We start from the raw sequence: 25,222 nt of genomic DNA, 5'->3' as shown, positions 1-25,222 counted from the left end.
AGAACAAACACTTCAAAAATTTATATGGAACCATAAACAAGACCGAATAGTAGCTGCTCTTTTGAGAAAGAAGAACAAAGTAGGATGGATCACAATACCTGATATCAAACTGTATTACAAGGCCACTGTAATCAAAACAGCCTGGTACTGGCATAAAAACAGGCACATAGGCCAATGGAACAGAACAGAGAGCCCAGAAGTAAACCCAACTCTCTACAGTCAATTAATATTCGACAAAGGGGGCAGTAACATAAAATGGAGTAAAGATAGCCTCTGCAACAAATGGTATTGGGAGAACTGGACAGCTATGTAAAAAAAAAAAAAAAAAAAAGAAACTTGAGCACCAAACTTACACTATACACCAAAATAAATTCGAGGTGGATAAAAGATTTAAATATAAGCTGTGACACCATTAAAGTCCTAGAGGAGAACATCGGCAAGAAAATCTCAGATATTTCATGCAGCAGCTTTTTTACTGATATGTCCCCTAGAGCAAGGAATATAAAGGAAAGAATAAACAACTGGGATCTCATCAAAATAAAAGGCTTCTGCATGGCTAAAGAAAACAGTATTAAATTAAAAAGACAACCAACTGTATGGGAAAACATATTTGCCAATGATACCTCAGACAAAGGATTAATCTCCAAAATATACAAAGAACTTACCGACGCCACTCTAAGAAGACAAGCAACCCAATTAAAAAATGGGAAAAGGATTTGAACAGACACTTCTCCAAGGAGGACATACAGAAGATCCAGAGACACATGAAGAGATGCTCAATATCGTTAGGTATCAGAGAGATGCAAATTAAAACCACAATGAGATACCACTTTACACCAGTCAGGATGGCTATCATAAACAAAGCAACAAACAACAAATGTTGGAGAGGTTGTGGGGAAAAGGGGTCTTTTTAGTTCACTGTTGGTGGGATTGCAGACTGGTACAACCATTGTGGAAAACAGTATGGAATTTTCTCAGAAAACTAAAAATGGACCTGCCTTTTGACCCAGCAATTCCACTGTTGGGGTTATATCGTAAGAACCCTAAAACACCAATCCCAAAGAACCTATGCACCCCAATGTTCACAGCAGCACAATTTACAATAGCCAAGAGTTGAAAGCAACCCAGGTGCCCATCAGTAAACGAATGGATCAAAAAATTGTGGTACGTAGACACAATGGAATTCTATGCAGCAGAGAGAAAGAAGGAGCTACTATCCTTTGCAACAACATGGATGGAACTGGAAAGCATTATGCTGAGTGAAATAGGCCAGGTGTTGAAAGACAGATACCATATGATCTCACCTTTAACAGGAAGCTAAACAACAAAACAAACAAGCAAGCAGGAAAAAAACAAAGACACTGAAATAGAGAACAAGGGGATAGTGACCAGAGGGGAGAAGGAAGGGAAGTTAAGGGGAAAAAGGGGGAGGGATTTGGAGGAACAAATAGGAAGGACACAGGGATGAGAACTAAGGGGGGTGGAAATAGGAGGGAGGTGGGAAGCCCGGGGTGGGGGAGGCTGGGATGGAAGAAATAGACAGAAAACTGTACTTGAAAAATAACTAAATAAAATTTTAAAAATATATTTGAAAAATAAAATGGTCTAAAAAAAAGAAAAATTACATTTTATGAATTCTTTTGTATCTCATTTCATTTGTTCAGTAAAATATTTATAAAACTCACTGATGTTGGTTGTGTGTAGGTGCAGGCTGTCTATATCGTACTGTATGGAGATCGAGGCAATCATTGATACATATTTGGATTTTCAGGTTTATCTTGAATGAGGTGTTATTAAGGATATGTTTGCACAAGTATACCTGTGCACACATGTATAAAATTCCCTTGTGTAACAAACCCAGAGGTGGGATTCCTGGGTCATGGAGGATGTCTTCAGCTTTTTTAGATTCAGACTTGGCATCGTTGCACACTCTCCGCAGCTAGATGCCTACTTACCAGCATAATATGACTGTTCTCCACATCAGAATTTTTAACTTTTGTTAATACAATGTATGTGTGCTGGTATCTCAAGGAGACATTAATTTGCACATTTCTCATACCACTCAAGTGGAACACCTTTCATATGCTTGTTTGCTACTTTTTACTTTTTTGTGAAAGCCTTGTTGACGTCTCTTTTTATTGGGTTGTCTATTTTTGTCTTGACTTTTAGCAGTTTCTTATATAGTCTGAATATCACTTTTTGTTGTCTAGTGATTGGTAAATGTCATTTCCCACTCCATGACTTGCTTCCAGTCTTTTTATGGTGTTTCCATTAAAAGAAGTTTTTAATTTTAATGTCAAACAATATTTTATTTTTATAGATAGCAACAGGGAGTGTTCTGTAAGAATTCTTTCTCTCATATGAAAATATTTATTATCTTACTTTTCACATTTAGGTCTATAATCCATTGAAAACTGATTTTCCCATGTGGTATGAAGTATAAGTGCAAAGTATTTTTCAGGAGGAGGAGAACTCATTTCCTCATCAATTTAACAGAAGATAGTCTTTTCTCCGCCCTTATGAAGGGAGAACTCTTTCATAAGTTAAATGTCAATTTTTAATCTTGGAAAGATTAAAATCTTGGAAATCTTGGCTATTGTAAATAATGCTGCAGTGAACACAGAGGTTCAAATATTCTTTTGAATTAGTATTTCATTTTCCTTCAGGTAAATTCCCAGAAGTGAAATTGCTGGGTCATAAGGCAGTTCAATTTTTAATTTTTTGAGTAAAATCCATAGTGCTTTTCTGTATGGCTAACTTCAGGGTGCCACAAGTCTCCAATTTCTCCAGTGAAGTCCTGCAATTCCATTGTTCTTTACGTAAGGCCTGCAGTGCCAGGTTTGACTTAATATCACTGTTCCACTCCCAGTTTCAGCAGCCTGAGTGCACTGTGCCATGGGGGTTCTTTCCTTCATTATGCTCTTGGTTTTGTGTCATTGATAGGCTCCTATTACTTGCAGTTTAGTCCAAGTCTCCTGGAAAAGTCAAGGGCTCTTTGTCCTGGAGGCACTGCCGTCCCCCTGGAACCGTGGAACGCCCGGCCTGCCTGCCCCACCAGAAGGCTCCCTCGTGACTCCAGCTCTGTCCCGTGAGCACCCGATGGAAGCTACCTTTCACCAGAGTCTGTGTGGCAGGGTGTTAAAAGATAGGACTTTTCCTGGCTGAGTATTTTTACTAGGCCCCATAGCTGAGTCTGCTAGTTGTTAAAAAAAAAAACCACAAAATAAAATAACCCAAAACCACTATTTCTCAAACAGGATGCTAGTGCCCAGGTGTGTCCAATCTGTGGCCTGAGGGCACCTGCAGCCCAAGATGGCTGTGAAGGTGGCTCAATACAAAATCATAAGTTTAACTAAAACATTATGAGATTTCTTCTTATTACATGTTGTGATGTATTTAATGCATGGTCCCACACAGCTCTTCTTCTTCCAGTGCAGCTCAGAGATGCTGCGGTGTTGGACACCCCTGACTGCTAGGCCACCCTTTACGAGACTCAACATGAAAAACTATTTTGGTTAAATGAAGGCTCATTAACCTCCTGCAGTTCAAGAAAACATTTATTATGCTTTTGGGCTTTTATATAATAGTTACTGTTTTATAAGTTTTTAATAAATAAATTAATTTTATACATACCATAAACTGAATCATTTTCAACCAAAATGGCCCCATTTATCTACAGATAATTACTTTAGTTCATCTGGAAAGGGGTTTAGAGGGAAGGCAGCAAATTCCGTTGTTTCACATTGTTAGTAAATTAAAAGATTTACCAACAAAGTTCATCCTCTTCATAAAAATGTAGAAAAGAAGAAAACAATTGAGTAATATTGAGTAAGCAGAACCAAGCACAAGAATGCAGGTAGATGAAAGTGACTAGAAAGTCAGGATGAAATTTTACACACTTTATATATCCAAGCAGATGGAATCCTTCTGCACTGTTTATAGCCTGCATGTAATATATTTCCCCGGATCATTGGTAACCTGTTTTTTTTTTCATAAGAGGGCTGGAAGCAGAATTTGCTGTTTCATCCTTAACTTTCTGTCCCTTCCTTTATCGAGTGCACACTATGCTCTCCTGAAAATTGAGGTGGCCACTGTTTAACAACAGTCATTTGCAAGCATAATAAAACATTTTTTCCAGAGAAGAAATGGTTACAGCTAGGATACTTACCTGGAATAAGTTTCCACGGTGTCAGGGGGCCTGGGGTGCTAGCTTTCTGGGTATTTATATTACAAAAGAAGGATGAAGCCTAGACACTTGGAGCTATAAAGCCGACAATAGTTTTATTTAATCCCTAGAGAATTTTATTTAAATTCAGAAGTTTACAAAAAAAAAAAACAAAAACCCAAAGAAAACACTGGCTGATTGTTTCCAAAAAACATTCTAAAAGGAGATATGTAAATAGGCTTTTTTTCAGGTTATAAACATAAAAAATTCACCTTTATTTACCTTTGCATTTTACACGATTCACAGGAAGACCCAAATGTTCCTGGAATTATTTTTTGTTGGCTAAAATAAACGATAGACTTCATTGGTCAGAAAAAGAAGCACCTGACTTCCCAGTATGACCCTATTTCAAAGCAGCCCTGCCTTACTCTCACTTTTGGTTTCCTATCAACAGAAAGTTAAGTTTCAAAATTTGTCCTGAATTGAACAGAATTTTACATTCGTGAAAAAGATGGGAATGAACTATAGACTTTATCACTGACCAAATATTAATCAGACAGACTAAACTGGAGAAGGCAGAGAGACAGGAAGAATTGGTGCATCTTTGTCCAATTTTTTCCAGATTAGGGTTTAAAATAGCCCTGAACTCAACCCAAACACTCACTGGCTATTTCAGAACCTAAGTCTACACTTCCTGGAAGTGTGGGTCATTTTGGATCAGACTTTCAGGTTCCCAATTATTTCACAAAGGGCTCAAGATATCATCAGCTGTCCATGGCATCGGAGAAGAAGCAGTGCAAGGCATGTTCCCTGTGCTTTTCTTTCTATCAGGGAGAACACATGTATGATTATAGCCCAAATGGCCTTTTTAATAGTGCAAAGACTGCTCCCAGAAGACTAATTTAAAAAATATATATATATATGTATATATGTGTGTGTGTGTGTGTGTGTGTGTGTGTGTGTGTGTGATATAAGAGTAAGGAATTGCTTAGATCAAATGTGAACAGTAGATGAAATATCACAAAATGAACACAACCCTGAGTAGATAAGATATCAACATTTGAAACTATCGGTATTGTTAATTTAAGCCATTTTAGTAGGTGAGCACTACAATATCAGAGTGATGTTCACTTGTATTTCTTTCATGATCCATGTTAGATCCTTTTCTAGTGTTTATGGCCATTCGGATATATTCTTTTCTAAGTGCCTAAGTTCATACCCATTTTTCTACTGAGTATTCTGTCTTTGTGGAAGTTATTTATATTTTCTGTATATGCATCATTTGTCTTTTTATATTTTCTCACATATGGGGCTTGCCTTTTTCTTTATTAATGGTGTCTTGTGATAAAGAAAATATCTTAATTTTAATATAGTCAAATTTGTCAGTCTTTACAATTGTGTTTAGTACATTTTGTGTCCTAACAATTTTTTTCCTATTTTCAAATATTTAAAAATGTTCTTCCAAATTATTTTCCAAAGGTATTATGATTTTGCTTTTTATATTTAATTCTACAATCATTCTGGAATTGCTAATTGTGCACGGTATAAGCAAGAGGTCATTTTCTTGTTTTCCCTAAGGATAGCCGATTCACCCAGGACTATTCATTTAAGAGATCATCATTTCTGCCTATAATGGTTTTAAGTGATCCCCACTGACCCACTAATTCCTAGATAGGTGAATGACATTAGATAATATTTTAAATGAGCATCTAACAAAGCTTTAGTATTACAATTTGTTTAGTTCACTCTCTGATTTCAATTCTCTCAGTACACTATACGTAACTTTTTCTTCAAATAAAGAGTAGGTATTATTTAAGATAAAGGTTATTTTTGTTCACATTTATATTATAAATATAAACATTTGCACCTAAGGGGAATCACACAGTTCAAACCGATGTTGTTCAATGGTCAATTCTACATTAATTTTTCCAATGGGCCTTTTATTTGTATTGCAGGCAGTCTCTTGTGATAACCTTTGTGGATACCAGTTGACACGTCATGTCAAACCCTCTCACTTGGCAAAGCTCTCAGCAAATGCTTTACTGAGTGAATGACTGACATTGTTTCAGTGTTTTCAGTTTCATTTTAGTCTATTTAATCCTGAGGTTGTTCGTTAGTTTTGGTTTGTAGCTACTAGGTCTCTGAAGGAAAAGCAGAAAGCTCCAGGACATCGAAGGGGTAAAACTGAAAGGCCAGATTGCCAGTGAGAGAGAAAATAGAGAGAAACCAGTGCAGTAAAACTCAGAAGAAAAGAGAAGAGGCAAGGCACTTATAACTTTGTCATTGAAGCTGCTGTCTTCTCAACTCTAGAGGATCTCTGCTCCTGGTAAGAGTGAGGAAGGGTGGGAAGGGATTCACAAGGGTCCGTCAATTTGTCTGAAAGGACCGTTCCAGTGACAGGCTGCAGCTGGCTCTGGCACAGGCTGCAGCTGGAATTCTGACCCTGGCAGGCAGCAGGGTGTCTGCTCCAGCCCCGCCGCTCCAGCTCTGCGTTCAGTGAGTGAGGTTCCAGCAGAGAGAGAGCCTTCACTGAGTCGGAAATGCTCCAAGATTATCTCTTTTTTGATGCTGAAATTACATTTATCTTTGATAAAACCCACTTACTAAAGCTCAGATTCCATTTGATTCTTTATTATAAACTTTTATATGCCAGGTAAGTAGAAGTTGGGCAACTTGGAGTCTGCAAAAAGAGGTAACAAGTTTTTGTACTTCAGGAGCTGATAAAATCTTTGTGAGGCCACTATTTTTCTGAGGCAATTATTGAATGATTCGCATTTAATGGAATTATGTCTCATGTTATAAAATCTGACAGAACATCTGCTTGTCAGCAGTCCTGTGGGCCATTGTTGTAAGAGAAAAATGGGTCCTAATCATATGAAAAACTAATATAATGTTGTATATTGACTATATTTTAATTTTTTAAAAAGGCCTTTCTTTGCATCTTCCCCTGGAGAAATAGGAAGCCAGAGAGTAGTCAAGACTGGCATTTTAATAGACATAAGCCCTCCTCCACAAGAGCAAGTCAGAGGTAACCGATTTTAAAATAAGACTTTTCGCTCCTTTTAAATTTATAAAATTATTAAAATTATAAAATCATCAAGCTCTGATCATGTCTATAATTGTTTGAATAAATTATGTAGAGCAGAGTTTAGAGAAAAAACAAACTTTGGTTTATAAAGAAATGTTTCATAATTTTAGCTTTGTTCCCTAAAATAATTAAAAGCATTATGCAAGCAGATAGGAGGAAATAAGGAAGAATCGATCTGAAAACACAGGGAGTCACAGTCTATAACAAAACTGTGTAAAAAAATCAATAGAGTTGGGGTGAGATGTCTTAGATCTCTTAGATATCAAGACTTGCGCAAAAAAAGTGTAAATGCAGATGCAAAGCAAAGATGAAGAACCAGTGAGTGGGTAACCAGAATGAGCTGGGCCAGCTGCGGGGCCTCCAGCACAGTGGGAGCAGGAAGCCACTGGGGAATCTGAGTCCCTCCATGAGACCCAGACGCTGCCCAGGAACAGCCCTGGGAGAAAGAGCAGGTAAGCCTGGGTTAGAATGCTATTTGTGTTTCAGGGCACATGTATATGCTTTACACAAATTTATCCAGATGCTCCAACAGGAGCTCAGATATCCCCCATTCATTCAATTTAAACATCTAAATGTGAAGGTAAAAAGCTTTAAAAGGAAATTTTGTAAGGAAGTCAGAAGCTAAGAGGCACAATAAAAATCTCTGTTTTCTGGAAAATGAAGTACAAGAAGAGCTGGTGGGAAGGCAATCTGGTATACCCTTCCAGAAAGGAATTTGACAACATATCACAAAAGGGTGTGTTCTTACTTTTGATGCAACAATCCCACTTCTAGGAATCTATACTGAAGAAAGAGCTAAAATGCAAAATAAAATAGAAACAGGTTAGCAGAGTTATTCATTGCAGCACTGCCTGTAATTTCAAAGCATTTTGGAAGCAATTTAAATGCACTTACATAGGAGATCGGTTGAGTAAACTGTGGCCTATAGGCATAGTGGAGTAGGAGTGTAAGGATGGAAAGCTTTCTATGAGCGACACGGAGTGATTTCCAAATACCTATACTATTTGATCTTTCATGTCAGAAAATGTGCATAAGGTAACAGATGTATATTTGTTCATTTGTGAAGAAGATATCTAGGAAGTATAAACAAGAAATTAATGAGATTGGGGACTATGGGGGAGGAAAAAGGGGGAATAAAAATAGAAAGAATGGTAAAAATGAGGATGGTGTACTAAATGAAGAAGAAGTGATATTTCTCTGAGTACACTTTTTTGGAAATTTCTGACTCTCAGAAACATATAATGTTTCACATACTCAAAAAGTAAATACACATTTAAAATCAGCCAAGATGTTGGGGGTGCTGAAAAGAAAAACAAACAGTAACAAATGAACCTGACTGCATTACAAATGAAGAAATTTTGGAATACATAAAGTATTTCATATTCATAAAGTTAAAGACACAAAGAACTGCATACTAATAATGTACTCTAGTTAGTAGACTTATGTATCACAGAAGTATGGATTTAAAATTTAAAAATTACTTTTTATGTATACTAGAATGGAATAAATAAGGAAATTTATTACAGATATTGAGAACCAGAGCTCTCATCATGAGAAAGGAGTAAAAAAAAAAGAGAGAGAGAGAAGAGCTTAAATAAATTGTGTTGTGTTAGATTACAATTAGAAATATAAACAGGAAGTCAAAGTTGTGTATAAAAATGGATAGATGAAGAAACAGATGTTTGTTTACCTGTGTTAGTATATATACATACATACATATATACAACATATTTTAACCTTGCCCTTGAGAAGCCTAGAAATGATGCACACACCTAGTATGAGATCTTGGCATCTAAGTGCTGAATCAGAGACAATACTAGGTGGGATACCTTGTGGGACCAGAAAGAAGGAAATGATCAGAATACGGTGGGTTCATGCCAAAAGGACATGGGAGCCAGCCTCAAAAAGTATCAATAAAATTTATGGAGCAAATTAAGCAACAAAATAAATAATGATAGTAAAGTGTTTAAATCCATAGTAGAAAATAAATAACTATGAATTTATACAGATACAACTAAATAATTGAATGACTAAATAAAGTAAAGAGAAAGGACAGCTCCTCTTTATAGTAGAACTCAAATTAATAAATGTCGAAGGAATGGTGAGAATACAAAATGAACCATAGGCAAACACGACAGTAATAACTGCTACAGGCAAGAATCGTTGTCAGTGGACGCTAAAATTAGCACTGGAAATGACAGGAAAGTATGGTGAGAATATAATTTCACAGTCTCGAAAATATCTTCCCAAAGGGTACTTTGTAATTACAAAGAGGTAAGTAGGAACTTTACAACAGAAAAACCTGGCAGACACAACCTGACGTAAATGATTAGAGTTAACATCAGAGCGCCGGTGTTATACTGACATCATGAATCCCATGATGCAATGCACCGAACCTGGCAGAACCCCACTTGGATGGCATTACTGAAAATGTATAACCTAAATATAAATATGGGGAACTGCCAAAAAAATCCCCAAACTGAGGGATATTCTACAAACTAAAAGGCCAGTTCTCTTCTAAAATATCAAGGTTATGAAAGACAAAATAAGAAATGAGTAACTATGGAAAATGACAGTAGGCTAAGGAAACAATGACAGCGATGAGATCCTGGATTGGGTTGTGGATCAGAAAAAAACATCAGTGGCGAAAATGGTGAGATATGAAAAAAGTATGTACGTTAGTTAACAGTATTGTAGCAACATGAAAATTTTGTAGAAAGCATTAACATTATAGATGCTGGGGAAGTTGTATATGAAAACTATTCAAACCTGTTTTACATACAAATTATTTCAAAATTTATTTATTTGTAAAGAGAAACAGCAGACTAGTCTATAGGACAACCTTACAGGGGCCACAGGATTTTTAAAAACACATAGGGAACAAAGGTCAAAGACAGAAAATAAAGTTTTAGTTCATTTGTAAGTTCTTACTCAGCTTCTGGCTAGAAATTGTTTTCCATTCCATCTTCTCTCTTGCAGACAAGGTTGCACCCTGAACATGGACTCAGAGACCCACATGCCGGACCCAGTGTGCCTCATTGAGAACACTAACGGGAAACTAGTAGCTAATCCGGAAGCTTTGAAGATCCTGTCTGCCATTACCCAGCCTCTTGTCGTGGTGGCCATTGTGGGTCTCTACCGCACAGGCAAATCCTACCTGATGAACAAGCTGGCTGGGAAGAGCAAGGGTGAGCGTGCCTACAGAGAGAGAGTGAGAGGGGGAAAGAAATATCAAAACCTAACTCAGTTCCCTGATGAGCTCCCTACATTTACTCTGTTCCAGAGGATACAAATCACCTCACTCTTCTCATTTTCCCTTCATTTCCTCTTTTAAACTATAATGTGTCTTTCTGGGAAGAATAAGGTCATGATAAATATAATCAACATACATAATAATAAAGTATAAAACAATTACTAAAATGTTTGGGTATTAATAATAAGCTTGCACTGTTCTTTATTTTTCTTTTTGTGGCATTTTGTTGGAATTTTCTGTTTCGTTTTTGTCATCTTTTTTAAAGCTTGCATTAATCTTTAAAGTAAAATAAATGTTTCACTTTGTATTGGATACTCTAATCCCTTTTTCTGGTTTTAATTAAGGGTAACATTGATTGTGGTTTCATTTATCTTTTTAAATTTTGATTTCATTAACTTTTTTTTATCTTTAGAGGGGAAGGGAAGGAGAGAGGGAGAGAAATATCAATGTATGGTTGCCTCTCATGTGTCCCCTCGTGGAAACTGGCCTGCAACCCAGGCATGTGTCCCGACTGGGAATCTAACCTCGATACTCTGGTTCGCAGGCCCGTGATTTCATTAACTTTTATTTCTATATCCACAACCATTCAATATTAGAAATCCAAGTCCTCTTACCTCCTCTGCCCCTGGCAGGCTTCTCTCTGGGCTCCACGGTGCAGTCTCACACCAAGGGAATCTGGATATGGTGTGTGCCTCATCCTGAGAAGCCAAACCACACGCTTGTCCTGCTTGACACCGAAGGCCTGGGAGATATAGAGAAGGTAAAACATGAATTTTTAAATCTTATTTATGTCATATCACTAGCCCCCTTTTACTGCCTCCCCCACTCCTTGATGTAGGCTTCCAACATATCATATCAACATACTATACCTTTCATTTACTTAGTAGTGGTAAACATTTGACCTTAAATCCAGTCTGAAACCAACCAAAGTAAGATTTATGTAAGGAAAGGGAACACAAATTATGACACTAACAAGCTCATTAAAGAGTTGTCACATGCTTTAAACACTGAGCTTCACCGGGCCACATTACATACATGAGCATTGAGAGTGGACCATAAGGTCTGTTGATAGGTTATACAACCTGTAAATAATGGCCGATTAAGTTATTTTTCTTTAATATCATAGAAAAATGTTTTGGTGAAGCTGTGAAGATGCCTTTAAACCTGACTAGATACTTTATAAACATGTCTGACTTTTCACAATAGGAATCCTGAAAGCTGGTAAATATGATCTTATCCACAGCTGTGCTATTTATAAGAGAAGCAAAAGATATGATTTGATGTCAATATCTTTGTTCAGAAAGGGTTATACATTATTACTCTTATAAATCCTAGACCTATAAAGCTCTTATCAAAGGAGCACATGTTAACTACTGAGAAGTTCCTTACCATTGCATGCCATAGAAATGTAATAGGATCACAATCTAAGTTCAGGAGGCCTGTTTGAAATGTACTAAGTGATCATAATACTTATTACTATCACTGTCCTATGCATTTATATGCATTGCCTTACTTAAATTTCATGACACTCTGAATTTAATGTTCATAAATTCATTGTATAGATGAGAAAAATTTGCATAGGGAAGTGACCAACCTAAGTTTCCATGGATAAATAGAAACAGAGGTGGTTCAGACTTTATCTGCCTGAATTGAAAGTATGGCGCTTTTACTGTGCATTCCATGTGTCTCTACAATGACATCTAGGGAGACAACCAGAATGACTCCTGGATCTTTGCCTTGGCCGTCCTCCTGAGCAGCACCTTCGTCTACAACAGCATGGGAACCATCAACCAAATAGCCATGGACCAACTGCAGTATCCTTTTTGTGGTCCAGAACAACTTAAATCCAGAAAGTCACAGCTTCATATTTTCACCAGGTAGAGTGGTGGGCAACTGCAGAAGAATTCATAAGTTCCTTCCTTAATGAATCATTATGCTCAATATCCAAATTCAGTTCAACCAGCCCCAGAAAGCCAAGCCTTTCTTGTGTCTCAGATATTATTTTTGTTTACTTGTTTATCATCTGTGTCCCTCAGTAGAATGAGATTACCATTAGACATTATCCTAGACACTTAGCTGCACAAGGCTCTGTATATCCCCCATCTGAGTTAATCTCCTTTCCCTTGCCTAACCCTCAACATTCTCTAAAATTCATGCTCTCATTCAGCAAATCTCTATATTCTTATTATCTCCTCCAAATATTTCCTTCTAACTGAGTTCTGTCTATACTTTGTGGACATTGTTTCCCTGACAGGCCTCTCCAGTGATTTTAGTGCTGTTTTTTTTTCTCCTATACCTTGCCTAAGTCCCAGAAAATTTAGGTAACCTTCTTCCTCCTTATGACATCTTCCAGATACTTCCTCATTCTTCTCCCAGTAAAAAGAGAAAGATCTTTGAATGACATGCACTGAAACCACAGCATCCCTCATTGTTGCAGTCATCTACCAACCTCCCTGTGAACAAATCAACCCCCCTGGGAACAAACCAACCTCCCCAAGAACAAACCCTTCCTATGTTAAAACTTCCAGGTCTTAGTTCACTTAGAAATGTTAACGACCAATACATATCCATTTAACATTCTGATCTCTCAGTTTCATTACCTTCTCATACCTTATCTTGCACTCTCCTTCATTCCTGGTTTTGGTCATTATCAACAACTTCAACATTTCTATAACTTAATTTCAACCATTGTGTTACATTAGCATTTGTCAAGATAACCTTCATGGTCTTCCATCTAATGGATAATTCTCATACTCTTTGACTTCACAATAGCATTTGATAGTTGATGTTTTCCTCTTTTCTGAAACAGTTGGTTCTTTTAATGTCTAGAATGTCAATGCATCTTAATATATCACTTTCCTAATTGTTCCATCTTCTTGGTTTCTAAATATTATAGCTATTTAATTCTTGGCCATGTTCTAGTCTTTCTCTATTGTCAACCCTTAAGTGATCTCATCCAGACTCAAGGCTTTCAGTAGCACCTGTATGTGGATTACCAGGACAGTTGCATATGCAATCATGACTGCTGTTCTCAGGTACAATTTTGTGTATGTAGACACACAGTTTCTCTCTTTGGAGGGTAAAAGATGTCTCAAACAGCAAGTAAAATGAACAGAACTTTTAATTTTTCTGTTCAACAGCACTGCTTCACTATCACAGTAAATTCCTGCAGCATTCACACAGGTCCTTCAATCAAAAACTTAGAATTCATCCTGGATGACTTCTTTCCTCATATCTTAGAAACTACTAGTTGGAAAGTTTTGTCAGCTGCACTGTCATAGGTATTTGCCCATGCTGACCAATTCTCACCACTTCCTGCCCCATAACTCTAGTTGAAGCTTCCATCTCCTCTCATCTGTGTTACCTCCTTAACTACCTAACCCCTCTCTCTGCTTCCACTCCTGCCCCTCACAGATGCAACACCAGCCAGAATGATCTCTTAAAAACCAGCATCAGGTCATATCCCCCCTGAGCTTAAAACTTCCCAATAGCTTCCCATTAAATTTAGGTTAAAATCCAAACTCTTTCTATAACTTACATGGTCTAGACCCTATCCATTCTAGGACTTTGGCCCCAGCCACACTGGCCTGCTTGCTATTTATTAGACACACTTAGTAATTTTTGTCTAAGTGTTTGCAAGTGCTGTTTTCTCCCCCTAAAATGCTCCTACATTGGATTTGTGCAGAGTTGACTCTCACAATTCATTCAGATCTTTGCTCAGACAACCTCAGAGAGAATTTAGCTGAACAACCACATAAACCAGCACCACATGTAAATACAGTCATTCTCTAGCCTTCAGCATAGTTCACTTTTCTTTGAGATCATTATTATTAACATCTCAAATTTTATTATATTTTTGTTTACATATTTATCTGTCTCTCTGACTAGAATGTAAACTTTATGATACTAGTATTATCTCACTTACTATAATATTCTTAGTCCCTGGAACAATGCCTGATTCACAGCAGGTGCTTAATAGATATTTGTGGAATGAACAAAAAAAATGAATGATTGAGCTAATTAAGAGAAAAAAATTATTTCAGCTGAGCTTTGGGAGAAAGTACTACATAAAAAGTGCTCTTCTTTTATGCAATTTTCCTATGTTAGCATCTCAGTTATGTAACAGAGCTGACTGAACGAATCAGAGCAAAATCCTCACTGGATAATGGTGGGGTTGAAGACTCAGCCGACTTTGTGAGCTTCTTTCCAGCCTTTGTGTGGACTCTGAGAGATTTCTCCCTGGAGCTAGAAGTCAATGGAGAACCCATCACTCCTGATGAGTATTTGGAGTTGTCACTGAAACTAAAGAAAGGTGACTGGGACTTACCATTGGGTGACAAATGGAGAAAACAATATTAAAATGACCATTTGTGTGTAGATGTTAAAATTATAATTGTGTAACTGTGTGATTCTGACTGTCCTATTACAGGAAATGAAAACATTCTTTGGCCAAACTGATGGATCTAATTTAAGATATCTTTCTCTTCTTGGAGAAAGAAATTTTCTCTACCCTTCAATTTCTTAAAAATTCCTGATCCATCATGAGTTTATTTTCATCTCTTTCCATAGGATTTGTGTATATTAGGAAGTTGAAGTGTCATGTATTTGAGACAGTTAGTGTAAAGTTGTACTATTCCTAATTTTCATTTTTCTAGGTACCGATAAAAAAACTAAAAGCTTTAATGAGCCTCGATTGTGCATCCGAAAATTCTTTCCAAAAAAGAAGTGCTTTGTCTTTGACCGTCCTGCTCGAAGGAAGTACCTTGTTTGCCTGGAGCAGCTAGAGGAGGAAGACCTGGACCCTGACTTCAGAGAACAAGTAGCGGAATTCTGCTCCTACATCTTCAAATATTCTGAGGCCAAGACTCTCACAGGGGGCATCATAGTCACTGGGCCTCGTGAGTTCTTCTCACTCCCCACTTCTTACCTGAACTTTCCTTCTGTCTATTGAAGAAAATAAAAGAGGGGGATATAAGTGTACTTATGACAAACACATAGTCTAATGATGCTCAGGAAAACATACCACAAGGATCACATTGTGAACTTTATGTGACAAGTAAAACTATTTCTGGTGTTATCTAATATTCATATGAGCCAGATGAATAGGGAAGAAGTAGAGAAGAACTAGAGTCCATTTTTTTGCAGTAATTTCCCCACAAATTCTCAGCCTCCTATTTATGAAAGATTCTCCTAATAGATCTATATAGACTGACAAAGTCCAAAGAAGGCAAATACCCCATTGATGTGAGTCTTTGCTGCTGACCTTAGCACCAGTCCCTTATTCAGCAATTTGGGAATAGGGAAATTGACTAGAAGAAACTCATGAAATGCACTAATGACTGGGTATAATGGTAGATATAAAATATTTTATTTCTATCCTCATTTCAGCACCGCAGGAGTGACGGTACTTACATTTTTTAAATTATAATATAATAGTGAAAAGCACAATAAATTAAAATAATAGGCTGCTATAAGAAATTAAGGAGTGCATGCATGTAGGAGATAATTTAGGTTCAAAGACAGAGAATCTTTGTCTCTGAAAGTAACATGTAAGATGATAGCTTACTGAGTGTGTATCAAGCAGAAGAATAGAGAATGCTTTGCAGACAGAGACAATACCATGTGGAAAGGTCTGAGACAGGAAGGAACCCTGTAATTTCAACAAAGGAAAAGAAAGACAGTGTGTCAGATAACAGTAGAAAGTATAAGAGTGGCATCACAATTGGAGAAATATCTAGGGGCTAGTACTTGAAAGGATTGTAGATGACTTTAAGGAGAATAGAGTTTAAATTCAATGGGAGAATCCTGAAGAATTTTAGACAGAGAGGTAAAGTTATCCCATTTATATTTAAAACTATCTTCCTGGACATTTTGTAGATGGGATGGAGGGATATTAAGAAGACAATGAAAAGATGGACAATATTTGCCAGATTTTAGTAATAAATGGGGATTTTGTTAGGCTAAGATTATGATAAATGGTCAAAACAGGATCCCCACATGTTTCGAACGTTAAATCCATAAGGCACAATGATGGATGTAAGCAGGGAATTAGAAGGACTCCAGGGTTCTGAAATTAAGCAACTGCTTGAATGGGTGTCAATTACTGAGAGGGATATCTGAAGGAAAAGTAGTTTTTCAGAGTAGATGAAGTTATTTTGATTTAGATCATTTAATATTAGTTTTCCTCTGATGTGTAAAAGAAGGCATAACATGCAGAGATTCAAATATACAAATATAAAGCTTAAAAATCAAGTCAAAGCAGAAAATACAGTTCACTAGTATCCATAGAGATATTATTTAGAACTGTGGAAACAGAAGGGAAGGCCCAGGATTGAGTCCCAAAGAACTGCTGCTTGGAGGGTAACCAACCACTCCATTTTCCCAAGGCTGGGATTTCCTGGGATATAAGATGTTCTATGCCAAAACCAGCAAATCTCTGCACAAACCCGGATGAGTTGGTCACTCTGTATGTAGCTCAGATAAGGCAGTACCTAGGAAGACTCGCTTATCTAGGCCAAACAGGACTAGTGGCCTATAGCAGATACATACACACACTCACACACTTGCACACATAAGCAAGCTAAGTTGTCCACTTAGCCTTTTCATAAATTAGAACTAAAGAAGGAAAAGAAAAAGGCAGAATAAAGGGAGATGTAGAATGGTTGAGAAAAGATCAAGACTTAATATCTTGACCACAAAATATCCTTTTCTGAGCCACTCACTGCACCATCTTTCTTTTGGAGGAGGAAAAGAAAAAGAGAAATTTAAACTTCTCTGAATCTAGAGGTAATCAAAATATTCCATCACCATTCTCCCTAAGAAAATTCCTAAACTACTGTTTGTGATGTTAGAAAAGCATTACAAATGTTCTAGCACTTGGTTCTAAAACATTAAATAATTAAATTCCTATTCTCAGGACTAAACAGTTTACAGTTTGTTCCTCTTTTTCACTAACTGATAATTGCTATTTTATTAAATTCTCTTTTGCAGGACTGGAGAACCTGGTGCTGACCTACGTCAATGCTATCAGCAGTGGTGATCTGCCCTGCATGGAGAACGCAGTCCTGGCCTTGGCTGAGATAGAGAACTCAGCTGCAGTGAAAAAGGCCATTGCCCACTATGACCAGGAGATGGCCCAGAAGGTGCAGCTGCCCACGGAAACCCTCCAGGAGCTGCTGGACCTGCACAGGGCCACTGAGAAAGAGGCCATCGAAGTCTTCATGAACAATTCCTTCAAGGATGTGGATCAAAAGTTCCAGAAGGAATTAGCGGTATGTGTGCTATTCTAGATAGCGAGAGGCAGAAAAACCTGGGCCTTTCTGGATACGAGTAGTTCTTCCTAGATCCAAAGCCAGAAGCACTCAGTTAATGTGTATTCATTTGCAATCATTGCTTTAAAAAAATACAGTACTCCTAGCCTCAGTCCTATAGACCATGGCACCACAACCAACTGCGTTTATTACAGTTACCCTCTTCTGCAGTCCCTTTCTGGACGCCATATTTGAAGCAAATAAGTAAATTGTAAAACTGTATTTGTATAAGATTATTTGAATTTATTTTTCTTTTAAAAGTGAATCAAAAGCACAACACTTTCATGCTGCCTGAAAATAACCTGATAGAATTACACAAAATGATTTGTCTTTATTGTAAAGCAATGGTAGAATTTTTAGAAAACCAAGAAAGTCAAACCAATCATACAAATACTGTTTGAGAATGTTTCCAAGTCTGTGTCTTTACAAATTAGGGAAGGGTTGTTGTGTGACCAACACTGGACAAGTGAAAATCCCTTCCCTGGCTTGCAAGGCAGGATTTTACAAATGTCACCTCCCTACATTTAAAGGTTCTGATGAAATTAGATAGTCAAGGTCAGCAGATATTGGACATCCTTCTGGATTAATGTAAAAGCTTGATATGTAAGTTCTCCTGAATGATTTAATATAGGTAAATAAATAAGATCCACAAAAATAATACCTTTTAATTACAAAATCATAAGCATGTAACTCTGTAACATAACAATATTACATTCAAGCACACCATTTGACATTTTAGGTGAAATGTTTAAATTAAAACTATAAATTATCACACCCATATTAATACCCTACCAATCACACTCAAGTAGGCCTTACTTATGCCAGACTCTGTATTTTTGTTAGGCTTTCTCAATACTCAAAAGACCTGGGATACAATTTTCATTACCTTTCTTAGCCTTAGATTGAGAAAAATCTACAAAAATATTTTCATCCAAAAGGTTGTATCAATAATCATTGATGGTTTACTGAGTAGTTGTAGAGAAGTCACTGAGGTTGATACTTTACATCACTACATCTAATTCTGACGTGAAATCTATGAAATGGATATAATTTCCCCTGTTTTACCAATAAGGACACCTCAATTCACAAAGGTTGAGTGTCACAAATCCACAAAGGGGCGGACCCAGGAACACAAAGGGGTGCATCCACCCGGGCCTTCCTAACTCCACAGGTTGTACTCCAAGCTCTTCTGAAATTGGACTTTAAAGGAGAAGTTTCACATGGAACAGTGTCTGTGCTTTGGAATCATTCTCTGTAGCAGGAAAAGTACAGAAAAGAGTTTCAGATAATCACAGCCAGAAAGGTAGATGTAGTGTTTTTCAACCTGCACCCTTCTTAGAGATATTCTAGAGCCTCACAAGGTGATGGTGTGGCCCAGGTTACATATACCACAGTCTATGGAGGAGAAGCATTTCTCCATAGTCTATGTGTGGTGAGCATCCTCCTCATGGCTGACTGTACCATCTGTGCTATTTTGTCACTTCACAGGAATGTTTGCTAGCAAAACGAGATGACTTTTGTAAGCAGAATGTGAAAGCATCATCAGATTGTTGCATTGCCTTACTTCAGAACATTTTCCATCCTCTAGACAAAGATGTGAAGGAGGGAACATTTTCTAAACCAGGAGGCTATCATCTCTTTATTCAGGAGCAACAGAGGCTGAAGAATGAGTACTACAAGGTGCCCAGAAAGGGGACAGAGGTAAATATCTACTGAGTACTATTTCTGAGGACTTGCTGAGATGACTCTTTCAAACTACAGTGGAGACAATCAGAACGGGACTGGGGCAACTGCCTCTGCCTCTCACTCATCCGCTCACTGACTCATTTAGGAGAGAGACTGCCGTGGGATGCAGTGCATATGCCTCCTGGGAAGCACAGGAGAAGCCCTCAAAAAGTGTAGAATTAATTCATTATTTAGTCATTCAGTGATCCAAGAGTGGTCTATTCAGTCCTAACTATATGTCAGGTCTTATCAAGTTTCTGCGACTAAGGCAATTTTTTTAAAAAGTTCACATAAAGCATTAACCAGAGATAAACAAATTATATAGCTTACAGACAAAAACAGTTAATAGTTAACACATACAGACCTTGTTGTTCTTCAGGAAATAGATGGGCTCAACTCATTCAATTCTCACAACAACCCTAAAAAGTACATGTTATTCATATCCCCAGTTTCTAAATAAGAAAACTGAGACACAAGAAGTAAAAGAACACCCAAGAACATATAGGTAATGAGTGGTACAGCTGGCATGCTAATCCCGATAGCAGACTGTTCTCTTAATTACTCCTTTATGCTGGTGTACTCAGTTTGTGTCAGTTAGAATTAGACTTGGGTAAATATTATTTAAAAAACAGTGACTTAGAAAAGACAAACATTTCTCTCTTGTGTGCCAGAAGTGATGAAGAGGCCCTGATTGGTGTGGCTCAGCTGGCTGGGCTTCCTTCCACAAAGTGGAGGTCTGCCAGTTAGATTCCTGGTCAGGGCACACATGAGGTTCCACTGATCGATGTTTCTCCCTCACATCCATGTTTTCCCCCCTCCCTTCCTATCTCTCTAAAAAATAAATAAAATGTTTTTTAAAAAGAGAAGTGATGAAGAGGGAGTGAAGGTTGGTAATGACAACTCCGTGATAACATTGTTCGCAGGCCTGTTCCTTTGTTCTGCTGTAGCACCAGAGCACAGCCTCTCTCTTTGTGGTCAGTTTGTGGTCTGAGATGGCTCCTAGAGTTTCATCCATTAGTTCCACACTACAGGTGGAGGGAAAAGGGAAAACAGAAGAGTAAATGGGTTAACTCTCTTTAAGGTGATTTCCAAGAAGTACCATAGGCCTCTGCTTAAGTGCTATTGGTGAGAATTTCATCATTATGGGCACTGAGCTACCAGGGATATTGAACAGAAAATACAAAATTTTATCCTGGTCTACAACCTGTCGGGGTGAATAAAAAATTAGAGTTCTGTTACTAAGAACAAAGGGGAGAATAATATTAGGATGATTCTAACAGTCAAAAACTGCCCTGAAGAAAAAAGAAAGTAGGTTATAGGTATAGAAGAGGAAAGAAATGTGATGCTATTTCACATGTTCTTAGAGAAGGCTTTTGTCAAGAAGTAATGTTTTAGCACAGTCTTCAAAGAGGTGAGGGAGTGAACCAAATGGGCATCCAGGGGAACAAAATTTCAAAGCAGAAAACTCCAAAGTATAAATTGGTTTATATCCTAGGAATAGCAAGAAATGTGGCAGGAGGGCAGTGGGCAAAGGAGGACATAGCAGGAGATGATGTCTAAGGGTCGTTCAAAGGCCACAAGCCAGACAAGGTAGTACCTTGGAGGCTACTAAGAAACTTTGAATTGTATTTGGAAAGAGTAGAAAAATCAGCAGAAGATTTTGTGCATGATAGTGAGCTGATATTTCTTAAAATAATATAGCATAACATAAGGTACCCTGAGAAGAATGGCCTGTAGGAGAGAAAGAATGAAAGTAGAAAGACCAATTCTGAAGCTAATGCAATCGTCCACGCAAGAAGTAATGATGCATTGGACCAAAGCATATGGGAGGAGCTGGTGACAAGTGATGGGTTCTGGTTGGTTTTATGTGAAGACAGAGCAAACACCATGAGCTGATGATTGCACGTGGGATGTGTGAAAAAAAGAGATATCGACTGTAACTGTTAAGGCTGTTAGCCCATAACAGTTAGAAAACCAGAGTTACTAATTAAATTACTAAAATTGGGGTGATAGGGAATGAAATAGGTTTGAGAGATAACCCAAAGTTGGCTTTTAGTGTAGTTAAGTTTGAAATGCTACTTAAATTCTATAAGGATTGTTATATGCATGATAAAATTAAATTAACACATGTGTTGCTGGATTTTGCCTTAACTCATAGTCTCTATTTCTTAATTCTAACTTCCTCTGTATCACCAGGCAGAAGAGACACTAAGGAAATACTTGGAGTCCAAGGAGGCTGTGGCTGATGCCATTCTAAGGACTGATCAGTCACTCACAGAAAAGGAAAAGGAGATTGAAGGTGAGAACAGGTGCAAACACTCTGGATAGGTGGAAAGCCCTAGAAATGTTCATATTAGCCACATTAGTCCACCTGAAACATTATTGTAGAGCAAAGAATAATAAGTATAGTTCATAGGTCCACCAGATTTTTTTAACTGTTAGTTTTGTCTAACTTTTTGTTACCCATTGCAAAAATAATCACAAAAGCTTTCTCTATGGCATATGAATAAAAAAGGTGGGGGTTAAAAGCAAAATAAGGCTCTAACAATGTAATCTTCACATTTCTCTGCTCATTTTTCTTCCTTAGTGGAACGTATAAAGGCTGAATCTGCAGAAGCAGCACAAAATTTGTTGAAGGAAATGCAAATCAAGACTCAGCAGATGATGGAAGAGAAAGAAAAGAGTTATCAAGAACATTTGAAACAATTGACTGACAAGATAGAGGAGGAGAGGGCCCAGTTAAAGGCAGAGCATGAGAGAGTTCTAAATCTTAAACTTCAGGTATTCTATTCTGTCATCACCATTTTATCTGCCACAGCACTGAGCCAAAAACATGGCTTAGAAGGTGGAGCTTTATGTCAGATTAAGGGCTTTCCTAGCCCAAACACTAGTAGACATTTCATTTTCTTACTGTCTATAACCATCTCTGGTTAATTAATGGTATTTCCTTGCAGGATAAAATCTCATGGAATCTTTTATTATTAAACCACTAACAAATAATAGCTATCTACCAACTGGCTCTGCATGTGGTTTTATAGTCATTCTGTAACTAAATCCTCATGTTATGTTGTAGGTGCTATTATATTCTAATTTTCAAATAAGAAAGTTGTAACTTCATGAGAGTTAAGTGATATTTCTGAGTTTTATCGTGTAGAAGACTACCTGGCCTGTCTACCCTACTGAGTGGAGTTCACAGAGATTTTGTTTCTGCCACACCTGGTACAACTTTACACCTACAGGCACCCTGTGAATGGGAAGACTCCCTGACCATCTAAATAATTAATCATTCATTAGATACCCAGGCTGCCTGTATCTTCCTCTTTTCCAGGCTCTATTCTGAGTCATTGTTGAGTCCAGATGTTCACCCAGAAATAAAGTATGGACCAGTGCAGACCCTGATCTCTTCAGCTTATGTCTGTCATCTTGTCACCAAGTTTTGGAAAGTTGTACTAAGTTCCCTCATCAAACACCTGCCATGATTCTGAATCATGTAGTAACCTTCCCATTGCAATTCATCTCTCTTACCTTCTTAGACATATATTTGTGAGCCCGTACTAACTACATCATAGGTGAAGGGAAAACATGATAGATTTTCCAGAAACACTGTGTTGCATGTGGATGAAGAGGGACAAGAATATGATTCTGTTTCACTAATGTTTTAGAAACCATAAGAGAAGTTTCATGTAGGTAAATAAAGCCCAGAAGAATCACTGGCGGCTATGGTAAATTTCAAAGAGGTTGATTTAATAGAAGTTGAGAAAGGCCCAAATTTAAAAAATAAGTTTCAAAAACTCATGAAGAAAAAAAAAAACTCATGAAGGATTACTGTAGGTATTGACAGGGGAAATAATTTGGCAAATGTGGGAAATGTTTTAGATTGTGTGAGTTCAGTCTACGTTTTCCCTTTCAGGAAAATGAACGGCTTCTCAAGGAGGGATTACAAGAACAGAGCAGGAAAATTCAAAAAGAGATACAGGAAATGGAGAGGAGACGCAAACAAGAAGCCCCAGGATGTATCATACTCTAAAAATTCAACGAGCATCATTTCCTCACCAGCTCCCCTCCCATCCACTAGGAAAACTTGAATGAGCAACTTCAGAATGTCAAACAATTGCCCCTAAATTAAAATGAAAATCATGATGTTTTGCAGTGTTATTGCCATAAAGTTTGCAAAGACGAAATAAAGTGCAAAGGCAATGTTTTCTTTACAGAGTGATTCAATTCATGCTTAATTATAGTAATAATGATAAGTATGATTCTTAACTGAATCCTGTATTTGAAGCCATATTGAATCAAGAGACACTTGAAAGTGTATAATGTGGAGAAATCAGAATGGTTCTGTTCAGAGTAGAATTGCTTTCCCCTCACATATATCACACTTCTAAATATCCTAAGCCTCATTCTATTGATCAAAAGCTTACTTTGGTCTTTGGATAGAATCAGAGTGCTGTGAACACAGGGCAAAGCTGAAGGAAGTGAACAGTTGATCAATTCCCTGGGGTGCAGTTAATCATCGCTCCTCCTGCCAAGTTGTTATGCTCATGGCTTGGCTGCAAATACAAAAGACCTGGGACAATTGACTGCAAGGTGCACACAGTGTACAGTTCTTTACTGGGTGACAGCTGCATGGCCTGTGGACGCAGATGGGATTCTGGGAAAGTGGTAGAAGTGCTTGCCTCCTTCAGTTTCTTTCTTCCGGGTCTTATAATTTTCTGAGTACAGGTCTTTTACACCCTTGGTTCGGTTTATTCCTAGGTATTTTATCCTTTTGAAACAATTGAGAAAGGCTTTGTTTACTTAATTTTCTTTTCTGTTAGTTTACTCTTGGCATATAAAAGTGCAACTGATTTCTGGATATTAATTTTGTATCCTGCTACTTTGCTGAATTAATCTATCAGTTTTAGAAGCTTCTTGATGGAATCTTTTGGGTTCTTTATGAACAGTACCATGTACAAATAATCTACAAATAAAGACAGTTTTACTTCTTCCTTTCCGATTTGAATGTCTTTTATTTCTTCTTCTCGCCTGATTGCTGTGTCTAGGACCTTCTGTACTATGTTGAATAAGAGAGGTGAGAACAGACATCCCTGTCTTGTTCTCAATCTTGAGGGAGATGCTTGTGGGTTTTGCCCGTTGAGTATGACACTAGTAGTGGTTTGTGATTGATGGCCTTCATTATGTTTAGGTATGTTCCCTCTATTCCCACTGAGCTGAGAGTTTTGTTATAATGGGTGCTGAATTTTTTCAAATGGTTTTTCTGCATCTATTGATATGATCATGTGGATTTTATTGTTTTATTTATTTTTAAAAAGATTTAATCTATTTATCCTTAGAGGGGAAGGGAAGGAGAGAGGGAGAGAAATATCAATGTATGGTTGCCTCTTGTGTGTCCCCTGTTGGGAACTGGCCTGCAACCCAGGCATGTGTCCTGACTAGGAATCGAACCGTGATTGTTTGGTTCACAGGCCCACACTCAGTCCACGGAGCTACACCAGCCAGGGCTGATCATGTGGATTTTATCCTTCATTTAGTTGGTGTGGTGAATCATATTTATTGATTTACAAATAATGTACCTACCTTGTATCCCAGTATAAATTCCATTTGATTATGGTGTATGATCTTTTTAATGTATTGCTGTATTTGGTTTGCTAATATTTTGTTAAGAATTTTAGCATCTATGT

General features: G+C 37.5%; 2 protein-coding genes across 5 annotated transcripts in view; both read left to right on the top strand.

Annotated features, from left to right (window-relative positions):
• Positions 1-6,399: 6,399 nt before the first annotated feature.
• Positions 6,400-23,749, top strand: LOC119042758 (guanylate-binding protein 2-like). Of its 4 annotated transcripts, none has more exons than XM_037136537.2 (12): positions 6,400-6,491; positions 7,093-7,193; positions 10,233-10,441; positions 11,139-11,266; positions 12,211-12,320; positions 14,622-14,818; positions 15,162-15,404; positions 17,497-17,777; positions 19,305-19,517; positions 21,738-21,840; positions 22,129-22,322; positions 23,452-23,749. In XM_037136537.2, exons 3-12 carry the CDS (start codon positions 10,252-10,254, stop codon positions 23,566-23,568), a joined length of 1,776 nt encoding a protein of 591 aa, XP_036992432.2. In that variant the 5' UTR covers positions 6,400-6,491; positions 7,093-7,193; positions 10,233-10,251; the 3' UTR covers positions 23,569-23,749. The 4 variants fall into 4 exon arrangements, with proteins under 4 accessions (XP_036992432.2, XP_036992431.2, XP_036992433.2 ...); XM_037136538.2 differs by having other exon boundaries at positions 6,406-6,491; positions 7,119-7,193; XM_037136536.2 differs by lacking the exon at positions 7,093-7,193.
• The window catches only part of LOC119042748 (guanylate-binding protein 1), a 132,968-nt gene continuing 114,180 nt past the window's right edge, over positions 6,435-25,222 (top strand). The window contains exon 1 of the mRNA XM_053655555.1: positions 6,435-6,491. The gene's annotated coding sequence lies outside the window, so the exon portion shown is untranslated. The remainder of the gene's footprint in view (positions 6,492-25,222) is intronic.

Source organism: Artibeus jamaicensis, unplaced genomic scaffold, assembly GCF_021234435.1.
Source record: "Artibeus jamaicensis isolate MK-2021 breed Jamaican fruit bat unplaced genomic scaffold, CSHL_Jam_final scaffold_1019, whole genome shotgun sequence".
Taxonomy (NCBI): Eukaryota; Metazoa; Chordata; class Mammalia; order Chiroptera; family Phyllostomidae; genus Artibeus; species Artibeus jamaicensis.
The sequence above is the reverse complement of the archived record's forward strand: the minus strand, read 5'-3'. Positions and strand labels throughout refer to the sequence as shown.